This window comes from Populus euphratica, unplaced genomic scaffold (genome assembly GCF_000495115.2).
Source record: "Populus euphratica unplaced genomic scaffold, PopEup_1.0 scaffold19.1, whole genome shotgun sequence".
Taxonomy (NCBI): Eukaryota; Viridiplantae; Streptophyta; class Magnoliopsida; order Malpighiales; family Salicaceae; genus Populus; species Populus euphratica.
In genome coordinates this window covers 1,606,132-1,624,265 of record NW_011499853.1, presented here as the reverse complement: position 1 = coordinate 1,624,265, position 18,134 = coordinate 1,606,132, and the positions used below count along the sequence as shown (strand labels likewise).

The window sequence follows — 18,134 nt, the reverse complement described above, 5'->3', positions numbered from 1 at the left end:
AAAATGATTTGATGGATGCTGATTCAGGTATTACATCCACTTGCACTGCTGCACCACCAACTGTATTCACGTTAGATCCCGCAGAGAACTTGCAGCCAAGTGACGTTGACTGGGATGCTGCTGCAACAGAGTATGATGTTTTCCATCCAGAAATTTTTGGGCTGCTAGATTTGAGTGGTTACTGTGACGAGGAAGATGGCGTTCCAGCAACTCGGGAAACAGCAGAGGCTAGCGCTTATTGGGTTCAGGCTACACCAACTATTGATCCATCCTTCACTGCTGATGCTATTGATTACTATCTTGAACGTGGAGTTTCTGATTCCAGCCTTACCAATTGCTCAGGGTCATTTTTGCAAATGCAGACAGGTCCGATTCAAGAAAATGAGATTCTGATTTCAAATCCTTTCCACATGGAGCGTTACCGCTGATACCATTTTTTTCTCATTTCTCTCCCTCAAGAGGAGGGCTGGCTGGTGATGTCCAAGGAAGCTGCGCTTGGAGATTTCCAGTCGTCTTTTTTCTATTTCTTTAGTGAACACTTCTCAATTTATTAATTCATGCTCGTAGCTGCTAATTTCTGACTCTCTTCATAGTAACGTAACTGCCAGAAGAAGTTTAACTGATAAGATAGCATTAAACAGAAGATGCTCATGTAAATTCTGAGAGTTACTAATGTAACACCTGTTTCCATACTCCTCTACAAACTTTTAGCAGAAGCTATTTGTGTATTGTCTTTCTGTCCATGTTTGAAGACTTGAAGGGCATCAAAAGCAAGAGAAGAGGATTGTTGTCCTATTTTTTTGCTCATTGTTGTTCTTTCTGTCCTCATAGTTATGATTTCTGTGTACTTTTGCTTTTATCTCTTTTTCAATGATTATCGATTCGCCAGCCAGTCTGAATATGCCTCATTCAAATCATCCATTCCCTACCAAGTGATCTCTTGATGCTAGAGATTATAGACTGACTGGTTAGGACCACCATTTTGACTGCAGAATAGCAAGCTGTAGCAAACTTATTAGATTTTTTTGCCTTCTTTAACAAGGTCATAGCATACCGTAGCATTAAAACTCTCTTTTCAGGTTCAGTGATTAGCACAACGACAATTAAATGCTTTCACAAATGAATGAGCTTGGTTGTTTATGTGAACCAGACATCAAAAGCAACTCGATTTACTTGGATTTTTTACACATACACATCTACGTGATACTAAAGAAGCACTTATTCATTCTAATTATAAATCTTCACTGAAATCTTATTTAAAAGAGAGAATTTACATATTACAGCCAACAAATTGCATCTTTTTCAACATGGAGGACTGTTTTGAACATAAATAACAAATTCTGTTACAATCACTGAACAAACAAACCACTCTCAACACTGTTTATAATTTAAATGAAAAAAAGTCTCCAAGTCTTGAACAGTACCTTCTCATTGTATCCTTCTGAATTCTGAATCACCTCCGGAGCTGTCCAGAATGTTGTTCCTACAAAATTCTGTATTTGTTAACCGAATTAGCACATTGCTGAACAAATTTTTCATTCATAATCGAATGCCAGCACAAAGCAAAAATGGTTAAATGATAAATATCAGAAGATGATGAGTTCCAGTCATCCAAAGAATCCCATGAACTTAAATTGCAAAAAAGAAATGGTTAAATGAATATATCAGGAAAGGAAGATAAATTCCAGTCATCCAACAAATGCTACCAACTTGAATTAGAAAACTTCGGAAAATAAAAGGACAGTCAACAGGTCTGTGGCCCAAAATGGCCATTGCAGATGAGCCATCTAGGAATGATAACCACAAGGGAAACCACACCACTCGTTCCTAGAGGATTCAATGGTGATGTCTCCATCTTCTAAATAGTTTCTCTCTTGGTCCAAGATAAAAGGCCACTACAGAAAGCAATAAAATGAAAGTTTATTTTTCAATCAGATAAGGGGTTCATTTGTTTATTTATTTTAATTTTCAATGAGTTGAACATAGATTTAAATTGTTTTAATTTAACAAATGAATTGTGATCTATTATCATTTTCTATGAACTCCAACAACAGTTTCTGCCAATCCACTATTCTGCAATAGCAATTATTTGCTCTTCCTTCACAATAGTTTAACAGACAAAAAACATACATCTCTTCCTTCACAATAGTTTAACAGACAAAAAACATACATGTGCATATTACGTGTTTAGCGAGGAATAGATCCTGAAACAAGAAACCTAACAATAAATGATAAAAAGAAAATCCACAAGGCACATTCCAATAAGCGACACTCTATACTAGTTGAAGAGGAAAGCTAAGATGAATACGATGCAGTACCTTTCTCCTAGATATTGTTCTTGTTAACTGTGCAGAAAACCCAAAATCTGCATGTCATATACCTCTATTGTTAACTCTGATATCTAACTGGAACTTGAACAGAAATGAATGATGAACAATATCTGGTCAGAATCAATGCAATTACCAAATCCGCTGAAAAAGAGAGTATTTAGTCATTTAATTCACAAAAGAACTTGATGAAGTTGTGCCAAAAGTACTCTCCGTTGGAAAATTGTTAGTACTTTGTTTTTAACTCAGAACACAGAAGTAACAAAAATAGCTAATGAATCTAAAATAGCACAGATTATATACAATCGTTACCTTATGGAAATGTCTGATCAAACAACTTGCCAATACACTTGAATCAAATTCAAGCCAGTAAACATACTTTTGCATACAAACATCTATGGGCAAATCTAATTAAATTCTAACGAGCAATAATTATAGCTCTGTTTAAAATACAAGCTACGAGATGATTGCAACTATGTAAAAGAATCTTCTAAAGATAATTTGCAACATGATCTATTGCTGATCATTCTAGCACCAAAAATAATACAAAAGTCAGCACTATCTTGAACGAGGCAAAACTCTCTTCATAGGTTTCCTCTCTTTTGACATTAAGATAAAATAAAGGCATTCTATTTATAATATATGCTACTTCAGAAATAAGATTTCACAAAATCATTACGAAATAGCCTGTTCCACTGTTAATAAGGCTTACTACTGCATTATGCAGAGAGTTTGTGGGTGGCATATGGCACCAATTGGTAAAATTGGAAAATTTGCTGCCCCATCATTATGTAACGAATATTACACATTGGAAGAAACATAACCAAAAATGATGCTGCTAACAGTCCAAATGAAATATCTTTATGAAGGTATAAATAAGATGGCCTGTCAACAAGACAGCCAAGATAAATCATGATAGCGCCAGGACGGTACACCAACCTGAAAACCCTAACCTTTACATTGCTAACAAGACAACTCCTTTCATTCCATGCTATAAATAGGGTAGCTACTTTTATGCTGGAAGTTAATGCATTTGCAGCTTCGCAATTTTCCCAGAATTGGGTCCAGCTACGCTGCACCTGGCAATAGTCAAATCAAACAGAGGCAGAGTTACGGATCACCTAGCAGTGACTTGCGTAGCAAAATGGATGTTACAATAAAAATGCAAAGAAGAAAGGTTCGTTCATCCTTATTACCTGCCACACAGAGATTAAGCTGAAAACTTCCAGCAAAGACCTAATGAAAGAAAACAAACTAACAACGAATACTTTTACTCTACCAATAATCTAGACATGAGCATTTCCCTTCCTTAAAATGATGAAATCTGCTCCCATCCCTTACAATTATCTCCCTTCCAAACACTCTTGATATCATCTTGGTCACCTCATGACAATCCCAACAAACCCTCAGGTTCTTCACAATCCGAATGCAACTTCCAGGCCCTGTAACCAGAAGACCAAATGCAATAGCTAACCTCTCACTGTGCACCTTAATTGCATTCTCCTTTTCTTCCTCTGCAATATCATGTAAGACAGGTGAAACATTGGGAACATAGCCAGCTGCTGCTAACCGAGTATCAATTATTTCAAGCATCTTTTGTATCTCTAGAGACTGCTCATGCTCTCTATGCCCTGCAACAAATCGATGTACTTTTCCTCGGGCTTCTATCAAGCTCCAACCTGCAACTTTACTAGTGTTTCTCTCAGCCATCAATCTTCGAACTCTAACTACATCTTCCCATTTCCTGGAATTGGCATAAATACTAGCTAATTGCACATAATGTCCATCATAGGTTGGGTCCAGTTCTATTAGTCTATTCCCAATTTCTTCACCCAATTCTGCTAATCCATGAATCCTACAAGCACACAGAACCATTGCCCACAACACCGGGTCTGGTGAGATAGCCATGCTCTCAATCACTTTGATAGCCTCAAATACTAAACCAGCTCGTCCTAAGAGATCAACCATGCAGCCATAATGCTCCATCTCCGGCTCAATGCCATAGCTATCTGTCATCATCTGAAAATAATGTCTGCCCTCCTTAACCAAACCTGCTCGACTACAAGCATTCAGAACCCCCACAAAGGTTACATTCATGGGATGAAGTCCTTCATTTACGAACCTCTCAAAGAGTGTGAGAGCATCCTTTCCAAGTCCATGCGAGGCCAATCCACAAATCATGACATTCCATGTAGAAACATCTCTTCGAGGCATGTTTTCAAACAAAAGCCTAGACTGTTCAATGCATCCACATTTTGCATACATGTCCAGAAGTGCAGTCCCGATGCTAATAGTCATTGGAAGACTCAAAGAATCTATAATCGAATGTATCGACTGACCATGTTCAAGCAAACTTAATTGTGCTGATGTTGAGAGCATTGTCACCAACGTGGCCTCATCTGGTACTAACCCACTATCTGTCATCCTCTTAAAACACTCTAAGGCTTCTTCAAGCTTCCCATTATGAACATAGGCCATAAGCATCGTATTCCACGAAATGACATCTCTTTCAGGCATTTCATCAAACAATTTCTGTACAACACTAACCTGCCCATCTCTTGCAAAACCAGCCAACATTGCATTCCAAGTAACAACGTCACAATGACGCGGACTTTCATCAAACACTTGTTTTGAACTCTCAGTTCTACAACAAGAAGAATATAAATGGATCAATGCATTTCTCACATAAACATCCTCACCAAAACCAAGTTTAAGCACATGCCCATGAACTTGAACCCCTTCATCCAAACCCAAGCCCTTACTACAAGCTTGCAAGAGAAAAGTAAAACTATAGTTATTGGGTCTTACACAGTTTCTTAAGACACGAGAGTAAAGAGCAAGTGATTGTAGAGGCGAGTCGCTCTTGGCAAAGCACCGAATCATGTTATTGGAGGCAAAAACGTTTGGGTTTTTGATTGTACGGTAAATTGAAAGGGAGTAATTAAAAGGGCTGGAAGGGAATACAGCAAGGAAAGAAAGGAGATGGCCCATAAGGGATGCTTTGCCTGCAAGACCGGAGACAATGATGCGAGCATGGGCTTGCTTTGTTTGGGATAAGGATACAAGGTTTCGAGGCAAAATCATTCGTCGAGTTTGTGCGGAGGACTAACTTCTGGTAATGTTTAACTATATTTTTAAAAAGCAGGTAAGGATGGCGGGATTGGAATGTAATACATTGAGTTTTTCATATTTTTTTTTGTCAAAAAAATTCAATTTAACCCAAAACAAATTGAGAAAAAAAATACTTTTACTTTTCATTTTGGCTCGATTTTTTTCTCTCTGAATTAATTCAATTTCTAAAGGGTGGAAAGTTTCTTCAATTGAAAAAAAGAGTTTAGTTTTTTATACTTAGATTCCTAAAAATGAAATTCTTATCTACTTTAATTTTTTAAAATTATATTTTAACTTAGTTTTTTTTAATTGATATTTCAGAACAGAAATGATAAAATATTTTTACTTGAAAAAATAAAAAAGTATATATAAAAAATATATATTTTTAGGATAGTTTTGAAATGAATTTATGTTATTTTAAAATAAAAAATACAAAAGACATGTCTTTATTATTTTCATTTCTTATGTTCCAAGACAATAAAATAAAAAAGGAAGGAACAAATTCAAATTCCTCTTCCAATTCTATTCATTTTAGAAATAAAAGTGTTTGATAGACTAAGCTTCTATTTTGTAATATGCTTCAACTCTCTTTTCAAACGGTTTTCAAACAAAAAAATGATTTAAGGGTAAAATAATTAAAAATTTTAATTTAGTTCATTTCCATAATTATTCCAAATAGTATAATTGAATTTAATTTTATAACATAATATTTTATTTTAAATATAAAAATTATAATAAATTATAATTCAAGTCTCACATGTAATTTGGTTCTAAATCAGATGTAAAAAAACAATAATCATGTTTGAATCATTTGAATTCAAATTAATATTCCAATTCTACTTCATTTTAGAAATAAAAAAGGATGAAGGCCTACATATGGCACGTGTTTTAACTTTATTTTTAAAATATTTTTTATTTAAAAAAATTAAATTAATATTTTTTATATGATTTTTAATGATTTTGATATATTATGCTATTATAAAAAAGAAATAAAAAATCTAAAAAATTTTATTTTAATATATTTTTAATTAAAAATATTTTTGCAAAACCATTTTGCAATGCGTTAGGATTTTAGGTTTGAAGGTGGCTTTAGTTTTTTTTTTCTTTTTATGTGGAGCCTATACAAAAGACTTTTTAACTTTAAAAAATGTATATTATATTTTTTAAAACAATCACCGCTAACAATCACATTTCTATTCTCCCAAATTCTATCGCTCTTTATCTCTCGATTGGTTTCTCAATTCTTAATACCTCAGAACCACCATCCTAATAATTAGATTTCTAGCTCGCAAGAAGCCACACCGTTGCAACTTAGCTTCATGTTTTCTAACAACAGATCACATACTCGGATTTAAAATAGCAGCATCAGCCATCAGCTACTTGAAATAATCTTCCATTCGAACTAAATATTCATTGGACTTGAATCTCTCTAGCTTAATGTTGTACTGGGATCATCAATAAATTGGGAGAATAATAAATTTGGCAGAGTAATCGACGCTTAACATAAATCCAAGCGGAAACAAATTCTCTTCACACGTTTCAGAATGAAGTTTGCTCCCCAAATACCTGCATGAATTTCCATTAGACTTGAATTACTTTAGATTAATGTTGAACATAAATACAAAGAAACAAATACTCCACAGTTCTTGTTTCGCTTTCTGGTTTCAGAAAGAAGTGATAATAAATCCTAATGTCACATTGTAGAAGAACAACATCAGTCAGCTATGCCATTTTTCATCTTTCTTTCCTGATGGATGATTTCATTTCATTAGTCAAAAATCAACTTCAACAGGAATATCCTGCTACAAAGTATGGAAAAATACCCAACAGCACAAAAACAAATGAATACAAACCAGCTATACAAAACAAAACAATGCAGAAGAGATAACAAGCAAACTGCTAGTTTGTGCAAAAAACTGACAATAATATGCCACCAGTAAAATCATGGTATCATGAAATTTGAATGTACACCGAGCATCATCTAGCTTATCAGAACATTTTCCCTCTTATATAAGCTGCTGCCTGTGCCCCACATGTACTGCTTGATGCTTTCTAACCGCAAGCTTGTCTCGGTATGACTCAATGATCGCAATTAACAGCTGGTCGTCCCCAACAACCCGCCTCAGACTCTTGACCAGCTGCAGTCGGGTAATCTTACATTTGCGCAAGTCATCAAAGATTTTTGCCATCAAAGCCTTCTTGGCAGGACCCAACAACTTTGCCAGTACAGGAAATAGAGCAGCAACACTAATAGGACCGTGCTTTTTCAGTTCACTGATCTGATTTCTTAGCAAAACATGGAAAGAAGGGACCTTAAAACTCACTATGTGAATAGGGAAAATGTGAGAATTCATGAAAGCACTCCACACAACCAATCTTCTTGGTGCTTCAAGATTGTCAACACCGGTGTCAAACTTCTCCGAACTTGGATACGTTTGCTTGGAACCCGCAGGAATCACTTCCATCTTCCCCATTAAAACGTTACATAACAGCATATGCCTTGTCCCATTTTCATCAGCACTTGAAGATGCCAGCCTGAAGTAATACATAATTGAGCAACTTTTAAAGATTAGCAAATAAAAACTATTCATAGAAATGCGAGGAGAAGAAGGATGCTGCATTCACTAACACGGAACAATCCACATTCGCTCCAAACACTACCACCAAAATTTCATCAGCATCAGATTTTACTTTATACACTAAACTGTTTAACACCGAATGCCAACTTCCAAGCTCGGAGTTCAATTCCTTTTCAACTTTTTCTCCCTTTAGGACAAGATCATCAATTACTTTCTACATGAATTTAATAAATGATTTCCAACGTGAAACGCGCGCGCGCGATGCATTATCACTAAACTAACAGTACCCAATATCAAAAACACCAAAACATGTATGGGGTCTGTCCTAAATTAGCATTTTCCTATAGTGAAAAGTAAGTGGAAGTAAATTCAAACTAATTTAAAAAGAAAAGAAACATACCCATCAAGGAGAAAATTTGTAGGAGACAAATAAACACCAACACCATGTGATTGACCATTACACTGACTAAACCCATGAGAAATTATTTGAGTAATTTCCTCCTTTGAACCACCGTACCAACCATACATTATATTTGCAACCCCTTCTCCTTCTCCTTGCCATTTCCCTTCACTCTTCTTTAAAACGGCCCCTTCATAAACCCTAAACGCAGCGAACCGAGCCTGCACCGCGAGAGTAGAACCCGAAATCTTGTGTAAGGCAACAACATCTGTGTCCCTGGCATACTGTTTCATGCCCGCAAGAAACCTCCTCTTCACTGATTCATATTGGCTGGATTCTTCTCCAATCTTGATCATTCCATTTCGAGTAAAATTCTTGAATTGATCAGCGGCAGCATCAGGGCGTGGATCAGACGGCTCGTCGGTTTCTGAACTAGCATCCTCCACGATATACTCTTGATGATCTACTGACATTGACAATTGATCTTGTTCCTCCTCCTCCTCTATCATTTTCTTCTCTTTGTCAACAAGAATTGACAGAACCGAACCGAGATTCTTATGTAAAGGAAGAAAAGCCTTCTTTAAAGATTTGATGAGAAATGAGAGAGAGAGGGGGGGGGGTATTTATTACGGCAACAAGACCGTTAGAGAGAGGGTATTTATTACGGCAACAAGACCGTTACTGACTCCGATTGGCAATGGCAAGAGGCGGTCATCTTCTCCTCGTGGGATTTGGATTCTGAACTTGCTCAATTACTGAAATGGGGCTATTACAGTCAATTGCTTTGGTCAAAGCAGCTTAGAAGGACATCGTTTTGTCAAAAAATTGAGGATATTACAGTCATTTTAGAAGAATAACTGTTAATGACGAGAGCACGTGTGTCTGCGTCTGCGTGTTGGCTTACTTCCAGTTCAAGTAATGGGTAAAATCCATTCTAGTCCCTTAGTATTTAGAGGTGTTACATTTTGGTTATTCAAGTAGATTTTCTATTTTACTCCTTTATTTTCAAAACATTTTCTTATGGCTCAAACAGTAAAATAGCTACATAAGCTAATGTCGATACCACCTTTTGATTTATTTCTCTTTTTGATTTTATGAATTTCTTAAGAGTATTATTACATAAATAGAGCTTTGGAAGGAAAAAAAATACACGAAAAAATGATAGAAAAGACATTAAAATTGGTCCTTTCATTTGTCACTACTGGGAAAAACCTCCTTTTTCAACCATTTTCAATTTTAAACCATAAAAAACTAATATATCTTGACTAACATCAATAGACATTTTCTAAGTAATAGAACAGCATCTTCCAACAAGATTAAACAAAAAATTAAGAATCAAGATTTTGATCTAAATTTTATCGGGCCATATTACAATTAAAGCCTCTTTTTTTATGTTAATATCCTATTTATTTTTGCATTTTAAAAATATTTTAAAAAAATTAAATTTATTTTATTTTTTATTTTATTTTAAATTAATAATTTTTTTATGTTTTCAAATCATTTTAATGCATTAATATTAAAATTAATTTTTATAACACAAAATATATTATTTTAATAAATTTTTAAATAAAAAATAACCATAACCACAATACATCTCCTAAATATATTTTTTTAGCTTCATCTCCCAAATATATTTTTTTTAGCTTCATATAGCAAGCAGCGGGCAATACAAGAAATAATTTTTATGATTTTGTGCCAGGTATTGCGATGTCCAATACATTGCGGGTCGCTTAGCATAGATTCATAAATGGGATATAATGACGACAGCAGTATTATTTCCACTTAGCATAGATTCATAAATGGGATGGATATAATGACGACAGCAGTATTATTTCATCCTGGCTTGAGGAGGCGTTTCCTGAATAAATCTAAGAGGCATATCTAACCTCTATCGCATATAGGACCCGCTGATGCATGCAACCTCTACCGCATCTCTTACAGGCAAGCGAGGAAAGAGCAGTTCAGAGACCCAACAATAGAAAACGGTGACTCTTCAATTCGTGGAACGCTGGGTGCCCTCAAAATCATTAATACTCAAGTCTTACATAATTTGACAATCATAAATGAACTACCAAGTGAAGAACCATTCGCATTAGACTTTTGGTTCTTCCCAAAAGGACCATTATTTTGCAAAGACCGAAAAAACCAGCAAACTCTGTGGAAGGAAGGGGAGAAAGAATGGTTAGAATATGGAATAACAATAATCATGATAAAGTTTTCACAAGCCTCGAGTTCTAGGTTCTAATGGTACATGGTTGACGCCCAATGTATCAATGAGGATTGATTCGACCTAACAGCTCCTTTGCCCAGATTTGATTTAAGACCTCATAGGCCCAAAACGTTGCAGCACTGCAGCACTATGTAGAAACAATTGTTTAAGATTTGATTGCCTTTGACCTAAACCACCAAAAAAAATATGAGGATAGAACTGCACTTTCCTTGTGAAAGAATATAATTAGCGAGGCATGCCTCCATGGGAGCAAAAGTCATAGTACTTCCTTGATATTTGAACAACAGCAAGATCAATCTCCGTTAAATGGTGAAGCTTCCACATGTGTACTGGGAGAGAAGGCAGCAAGGCCTTTGCAGAGAGGTAGCACCTAAAGCTGTTCCTAGCCGAAGTACATGTTCTTCCAGGACCAGTTTCATGCATAATACATGTAAAGGCTGTTTGAAGCAGCACAGGCGAGTGAGTTCTCAGTTGGATGCCATGCTAGATGCAACAACTTGGTTGTGAAATCAAACGCATTTCCATTTGTATCAGCTCCAGAGTTGTCAGCTCCTTTGGAAGTCATGAAGGAAAAAGGATGTTAAACTCGAGAAAAAAATACATCTCTAGGGTTAGCTCAGATGATGGACAATTAAGTGAGACAACAAAGAATTATTAAGGGAACTTGGCAGAAAGGAGCGGTAAACTTCCTCCAGCATATACAGACCTCGCCTAAAACCACGGGAAAGGGTGCCCAGAGATCTAGAAGGCCTTGATGGGGTTTGAACCTGTCTCCTGTTCAGTTCATAATATAAATTAACCACATGAAACAAGAATATGGCCAGCAAGAGTCGTATGAAAACCAACAGTCATGTTCAATTTCAGTTCACATAACAGAGGAAGTGATCATCAACAGTGTTTTGACACAATTTTGTATATTTGGAGTGAAAGAATGCTTCTTATATTATCATTTACATGAAATATCCTTAATTCACACTCAAACGTACCTCATTGGATTCTTGCTGGCTTCCAATGTTGTTGCTTCAGTGCTTCCATCAGTACAACCAAACACTCGAAATAGGTTGCTGAAATGACAAAGAAAGAGTATCATGTGATTTGTAAAGCATCCTTTAACCAGGACAATGGTAAGGGCTAATGGATCATTCAAGTATATGAAGCACACCTGTAGGAACCAGTTGCCACTCGAAGTCCATCTCCACTCAGACAACACTCGAATTTGTCAAAGATGGAATCGTTTTCATACAGATCACAAAGCTGATCAATAGCAAAAAACAAAACCACATCACATTGGATTAGAACACAGCATGATCTCTACTAAATGCCATCTAAAATTGCAAAGAGGATTCTCAAGAAGAATATATCACCTTAGGTCTAAGGTATTCATGAACCTGGAAGGTGGAAACTGGTCCAGAGTCCATATTTATGTCCCACAACTGACAACCAAGAAATCCAGACTTTGTGAAAACAGGCGCCACAGTGCAACAGAACAAAAGCAGAAGGAAAGTACAAGATTATCAATTTTTAATATTCTGTCAATACTTTTTCACTCTTAGATCTGGTAGGTTGGGAGGCTTATGGGTGGCTAGTAATCCCAAAATGAGGGTGCCCAAGCCCCCCTCATGCACACAGAACTATTATATTTTTTCCCCTCTTCCTTTTCAAATAAGTTAATAAAACTCAAATAATTTTTTGATCATCACTCTTACAACTAACAGTATTTTAATCCTTTTTCTCTTTCTTTCTACTAACAACCAAACAACCAACCTTTACAATTTAAATGATTACTAATAAGAAGTACACCTCTGACAATTCACCTCCATCTTTTAACCTCGTGACAAATGCACCATTAGCATTAAAAATAAAAACACACGATTAGGTTTTGTAGTGTGCAGCTTAGATTAAGTGATGAACTTCCACAAGCCACATAGTTTAGAAAATCATCCAGCACAAGGTAATATATACCATGAAACAACAGCGAAGTCCATATTGAAAAAGTGTGCTTAAATTGAGAAATAAATGCATGATATGTATTAAAAAAAAATCAACCTTGAGAGTCATGTAATCACGACTAAGAATATATCTCCCATCCTTGGCAAATTTAATATCTGAGATTGAGGCAATTATCTCCGTGAAGAAGGATCTTGAACCAGGCACCTCTTGTTCCTCAAACCTGGGCCAGTAGAGAGCATAATGCATATATTCATGAGAAAAGAAAAATAAAAGCAACTCCGTACAAGATACAAAAAATTAATCCCATGCTATGTTCATAGCTTCAAGCTGTTATATAATACATGAAAACTCAACAAAAGGGAAAACCATGTTGACCAAAAAAAAAACCTTCCTTACAATTTGCTATGAGAATCACATAGAGCTGACTGTCGCATGTCAGCTAAACGAATTGAGCCCCTTGAACTACTATAAGCCAACATATTACAATGAGTAGGATGAAATTCTGCTGAAGTTATCACCTCTGCATACATGAATTCAAATGTGTGAATATACAAAGACAATTCCATATAGCAAACAGAACACTCAAGTGATTTTCAATATTGAAATCTACTAGATAAATACATGCTTCAATCATCAAAAAAATTATATGAATAAGAAGCACAGCAAGAGCAGAAAAGTTGGTCTCACGCCAAACAACCCATGCTTGCAGGAAAAGGGTTAAGAGAACTAAACAACAGCACATACACAACAGGAAAGATCATGTATCAAGCTCAGTAAGACTCTAAACAGAATCTTTCTAGAATCTATCAAAAAAAAAAGAGTACCCCTTAGAAAACATTTAAAACCAAAAAACATCATAAAATACTTGGATGTTTCATTTCATGCAAAATACAGGGGTTCTCACCAGTCAGATCCTCCATGTTTGCAGGCTTTACATCAACAATATTGAAACTCTGATTGCTTATTTCCAAATTCCAAAGATTTATTCGCAGATCATCAGCAGATATAAAAGTTTCACCATCACTGCAAAATAAAAAAACAAAGGAATAGCCAATAATGCATAATGTCATGACTATTGTAAAGAAGCATGCTTTCAGATTTGACAACATTCTGGAAAATTTCAAAACATGCATTATGGACAACAATATAAAACTATCCAAAAAAATCAAAATATAGCAGACTTGTTTCTTCAAAGAAGTACCATAAGATGACATTGCTCTTTGAAGTCAAATGTCATTGCAAGATCAAATACTCAATTAAAAGGAAATGATAACATAATCAAAATGGACATCAAGTGAAAAGGCACAAAAAACATATATATTAAACTTAATAAGGGATGTTAAAGACAAGGCATGTAGAAAATGGAGTTACACGTTCATGAAATAAGGGGGTGCACCTGTTGTTAGAAATGGAGTTAATGTGATAGTCATGAGCATGAGCATATATTCTCCGACACCTAGGCACAAGGCTCGTTTCAATACTGGTCAACTGGATAACAAAAATATAATAGGTGTTGGAACCAGAGATCACTAAAGTAGAAAATATTATAATAAGCATTTCCAGATGTTAAAATCATGATTTCCATGGACAGACAGTATATTAGAGCGAATACAACTACCACAGGTAAACGTAGAGACGAGACACCCCCAGGTGGGAAAGAAAAGTCATTGCTCAAACCCAAGGGTTTATCCAAACATCCTCCGTTGGCAGTATATGGTTTGGAGCTTGTTGATATGCTTGGACCTACAAGAGGACCATTTCCAGCAGCTTTTGCAGGGTCAACATTCATGTCACATATTTTCTTGACCTTCTTTTCTTGAACCTGTCCACCACAAGAGCAAGCACATTAGATAAACAACACTGATTAAAAAAAATCTATTTTTCTTCAGCTTTCTACAACTCATCAAGTTGTTCTATTAGTTAATAAAGATGCAAAACATTAAAAAATACAACATAGACTGATCCTTATGCGATTATACCAATCGCATTTCTATTGGTTAGAAACTTCGAATGAAACCACCGAGAAAGCTAGAGGAAGACAAATCACCTACTACACTGTAGCTAGAAATTGATAATAAAAAAAAATCAAAAATATAAAAAATTTCCACCCTACCTTCCAAAATTTGATGGTTTTGTCATTAGTCGACAGAAGAAACAATGCACCATTGGCTGACTGGCACCATTTAATCTTGTTGATCTTCTCCTCAATTTCCAAGCTCTTTAGATAATCAAACTAAGATAGATGGACAAAAATGAATACTCATCAAATCCTGAATCTGGAAAGATTAAAACAAATATACCAGTATACCTGAACAGATGTGAATCTCAGTGATTAACAGGGGAAAAAACACCTGAAATGGGAAAAATCTAATACCTCCGGTTCGTGGCTCTGAAACTCTGTTTTGTAACGGAACTCAGGGTGCCTGTTAATTGGAAAATCCATCCTCTCTAGATCTCTCCGATTTCCACCATGCTAAACAATGTAAGTTCATGTCATAGAGCTATATCACCAAGACAGGAAGGGGAAAAAATGCTTTCAAGATATGCCTATATTTGCTTACATCTCTTGTGTCAGTTCTTTCAAATAAAACCACTCGACCTCCACGGTCACCAGTGGCGAGATGATCGCCAGTTCTATCAAATTCAATGGCAGATATGATATCGACTGCAAAAGCCCATAACTAAAAGAAGTAAGAAGGTGAGGAAGAGATGCAACAATTCCAAGGAAAATCCAGGTAAAAGAGATTTATGGATAAAAATGTCTTCCAAATTGACTTTTACTTGGTTTCCATGTTTCATCCCGCTGGGGAAGGATATTGGTTGTGGGGAATAATTCTTACTTCTTGATTACCAGCCACAAGAAACCCCAATAAGCATAGCGTTCATAGAGAAGCTTAGAATCTTCTTGTCTGAATACCACCTACCCGACAAAACAGTGGGCCAGTAATCTGACTGTTCAGTACAGCAAGTCTTGGCTTGAAACATTACAAGCCCACAACATTCAGTCATTATGCTATGACTGTTTCATTTTTCTACCTTTTCTACACCAACTAGGGGGCACAGACTCAGCTCCAAACGTACCAAATTTACAGCAAAGCAGGTTTGCATTGACAACTTACAATGTTATCATTTGATATAAACCTTCTGTTTCATTTATCAACAATAATATTTGAGCCCAAAATCCCTCGCCTCCCTACCAGTGCCTTTTCCATCATGTTATCACAATACTGGCTATCATAGGAAGTGTTTTCCATGTATTCATGAGATGTGTAACAGTCCACAAATTTTGAGCCTGATAACCAGGCTACACATCAAACCAACTAATATTTAAAAGATGACTTTTTCTCAAAAAAAACAACTTTTTTTTCTCACAAACATTGCAAAAGATAACCTAAATCCCCAAATTTCCTGCCTTGCAAGAACCCATGCAGAGACTGCATACATGAAACTAAGTTTATTAGATTGATGCATGATTCAACAAGCCCTTTGTTACTCCGTAGCAGGTTTGCAATACATAACACACAATCCATGAGCCTTGTTACCATCAATAAACGGTTCAGCTACCCATCCAGACTATCATCCACAACATCAAAACAGGTAACCACCGTCACATGACACCAGTAACACCCCCATGCAACAATATTCTAATTTTAGCTGCAAATCCCTTCCTAATGACTAATCATTATGCGCATAATAACTCCGAAACTTCAGTTACACTGCATTGCTTCAGAGCCACACTTCTACTGCTACAAAGACACCAACTTTAATACCATTCAATAGCACGAACATGTTTCAATCATCAAAATGAGACCAAATTAATCTCACATGAAAACAAAAAACAATAACTAAAAACTAATTTCACATGAAAATGAACATTTAATCCACAATTAAACAAGAATCAATAATTAATAATCCAACAGAACAAAATCACAAACCCTAACCACAGATCGTATCGTACCTTCCTGTACTTCTTCACCGGCCGTTCGCTCTCCAAAAACCTGCGCGAATTTCCATTCAAGCTGCAACGGCGCTCCCAACGGTGCTGCCGCCGCCGTCACAGCCTCCGCAGCTTCTTCGCTGCCGCCTCCGTTCATTTCAAGTTAAATCTTCGTTATCCAGGAATTAAAAAAAAAGTAAGATATAAGAATCGATCTGATACTTAGATTTGAAATAACAGCATCAACAGCTAGAAACCATCTCCATTTAGAATGCTACTTCTTGATTAATCAACCATTAGAACTGTAAAAAAATCCACAGATTTCACGTAGAGAAATGCACACTCTCTCTCTCTCTTGCGATGCCTTTTCTTTTCTTTTTTCTATTTTTTTTTCTCTATCTAAATCTCACGCACGGACACCCTCTTTCTCTTGAATCTTGATATGTTGAAAGAATGATTTGATTTCACACACAAACAAACACTCATTTCTCTCTGTTAATTTTCTCTTCTTTTTTTTTTCCTTTCACTATAGCAAAAGGAAAAAAGAAAAAAAAAATAGATGGAAGATAATGACGGAGTGGGAGATGCGACGTAACTTTTTAGGCTGATCTATAGCAATTTTCTCTTTCTCTCTCCTCTTAAATTTATTAAATTCTTTCAAGCTATGAATTATTATGTTTATAATCAAACTTATTAAATCCATATTAAAAGTTAAGCGGGCTAAATATATCAATCTAATATATTTTTAAATAAATAAAATTTAAAAAATATCATTTAAAAAAATTAAAAATTAAAATAATTTTGATTATAATTTTAAAACTCGTATTGCTAAGAGGAGTTGTCTTATACATTGTGAATTTAAAATCTAGAACGATTAAAATATTTAAAAAAATAAATGAATGAATTAACTTCACCTAACCTAGTTAGAAATCTAAATTAATTTAAAATAATCAATTAAAATAATTTCATTTAATTTTTTTGAAAAAACCTCTAATTATAACAAAATTGTAAATTAACTTGGTAGGTCAATCCAAATTATTTTAATTTTAATTTGATATTTTATTGAAATTTAACTAGAAATACATCAAGTTTAACAACATTATATAATTAATATAATAGATAGTTGCATCTGACGCATGTTGGTTCTTAGTATATGTTTAGCAGTGCAATGCATGAAACTTTTTAATTAGAGATATATTAAAATAATATTTTATATTTTATATTATTATATTAAAACCTTTGAAAAATACCTCAATAAATATTAATTTAATATTTTTAAATATATATATATATAAAAAAAAAAAACACTTTAAAAGGATAGGAACTCAGAACAAACGCACCATTGTAGTAATATATTTGCCGCAGACCGCGTTGTTTTTAACAAAAAGCTATAAAAAATAAATTGATTGAGTTATACAAGTACAGCATGGTTGGATAAAAAAGAGTGATGAAGTGGAGAAGATAATAATTAATGAGTATTTGTGTTGAAAATAAAGCGTAGGATTATATTATTGGAGACAAAACGACAATGATGTAGGAACATAGTAGTATTTCTCTTCGGAATTTCCTCTTCCACATCCTTGCGGTAGAAATGCTGTGA

General features: G+C 35.2%; 3 protein-coding genes across 9 annotated transcripts; all 3 read right to left on the bottom strand.

Moving 5' to 3' along the window:
• Window positions 1-570: 570 nt before the first annotated feature.
• LOC105122216 (pentatricopeptide repeat-containing protein ELI1, chloroplastic-like) lies at window positions 571-5,511 on the bottom strand. 6 transcript variants are annotated; one of them, XM_011021204.1, is made up of 5 exons: window positions 3,524-5,511; window positions 3,267-3,406; window positions 1,425-1,493; window positions 682-1,001; window positions 571-601 (listed from the first exon to the last, which is right to left on the bottom strand). In XM_011021204.1, exon 1 carries the CDS (start codon window positions 5,409-5,411, stop codon window positions 3,603-3,605), a length of 1,809 nt encoding a protein of 602 aa, XP_011019506.1. In that variant the 5' UTR covers window positions 5,412-5,511; the 3' UTR covers window positions 571-601; window positions 682-1,001; window positions 1,425-1,493; window positions 3,267-3,406; window positions 3,524-3,602. The 6 variants fall into 6 exon arrangements, with proteins under 6 accessions (XP_011019506.1, XP_011019504.1, XP_011019508.1 ...); XM_011021202.1 differs by lacking the exons at window positions 571-601; window positions 682-1,001 and adding an exon at window positions 2,319-2,365 and having other exon boundaries at window positions 1,231-1,493; XM_011021206.1 differs by lacking the exons at window positions 571-601; window positions 682-1,001 and having other exon boundaries at window positions 1,231-1,493; window positions 3,524-4,971; window positions 5,136-5,509.
• Window positions 5,512-7,166: 1,655 nt separating this feature from the next.
• Window positions 7,167-9,057, bottom strand: LOC105122215 (probable inactive poly [ADP-ribose] polymerase SRO3). The gene is made up of 2 exons (XM_011021199.1): window positions 8,418-9,057; window positions 7,167-7,973 (listed from the first exon to the last, which is right to left on the bottom strand). Exons 1-2 carry the CDS (start codon window positions 8,924-8,926, stop codon window positions 7,445-7,447), a joined length of 1,038 nt encoding a protein of 345 aa, XP_011019501.1. The 5' UTR covers window positions 8,927-9,057; the 3' UTR covers window positions 7,167-7,444.
• A 1,337-nt stretch (window positions 9,058-10,394) lies between these two features.
• Window positions 10,395-17,110, bottom strand: LOC105122214 (serine/threonine protein phosphatase 2A 55 kDa regulatory subunit B beta isoform-like). Of its 2 annotated transcripts, none has more exons than XM_011021197.1 (14): window positions 16,556-17,110; window positions 15,159-15,262; window positions 14,972-15,070; window positions 14,711-14,830; window positions 14,213-14,419; window positions 13,994-14,085; window positions 13,502-13,620; window positions 12,994-13,117; window positions 12,694-12,817; window positions 12,012-12,080; window positions 11,810-11,901; window positions 11,634-11,711; window positions 11,354-11,421; window positions 10,395-11,199 (listed from the first exon to the last, which is right to left on the bottom strand). In XM_011021197.1, exons 1-14 carry the CDS (start codon window positions 16,689-16,691, stop codon window positions 11,063-11,065), a joined length of 1,569 nt encoding a protein of 522 aa, XP_011019499.1. In that variant the 5' UTR covers window positions 16,692-17,110; the 3' UTR covers window positions 10,395-11,062. The 2 variants fall into 2 exon arrangements, with proteins under 2 accessions (XP_011019499.1, XP_011019500.1); XM_011021198.1 differs by having other exon boundaries at window positions 14,216-14,419; window positions 16,556-17,109.
• Between the last annotated feature and the right edge of the window lie 1,024 nt (window positions 17,111-18,134).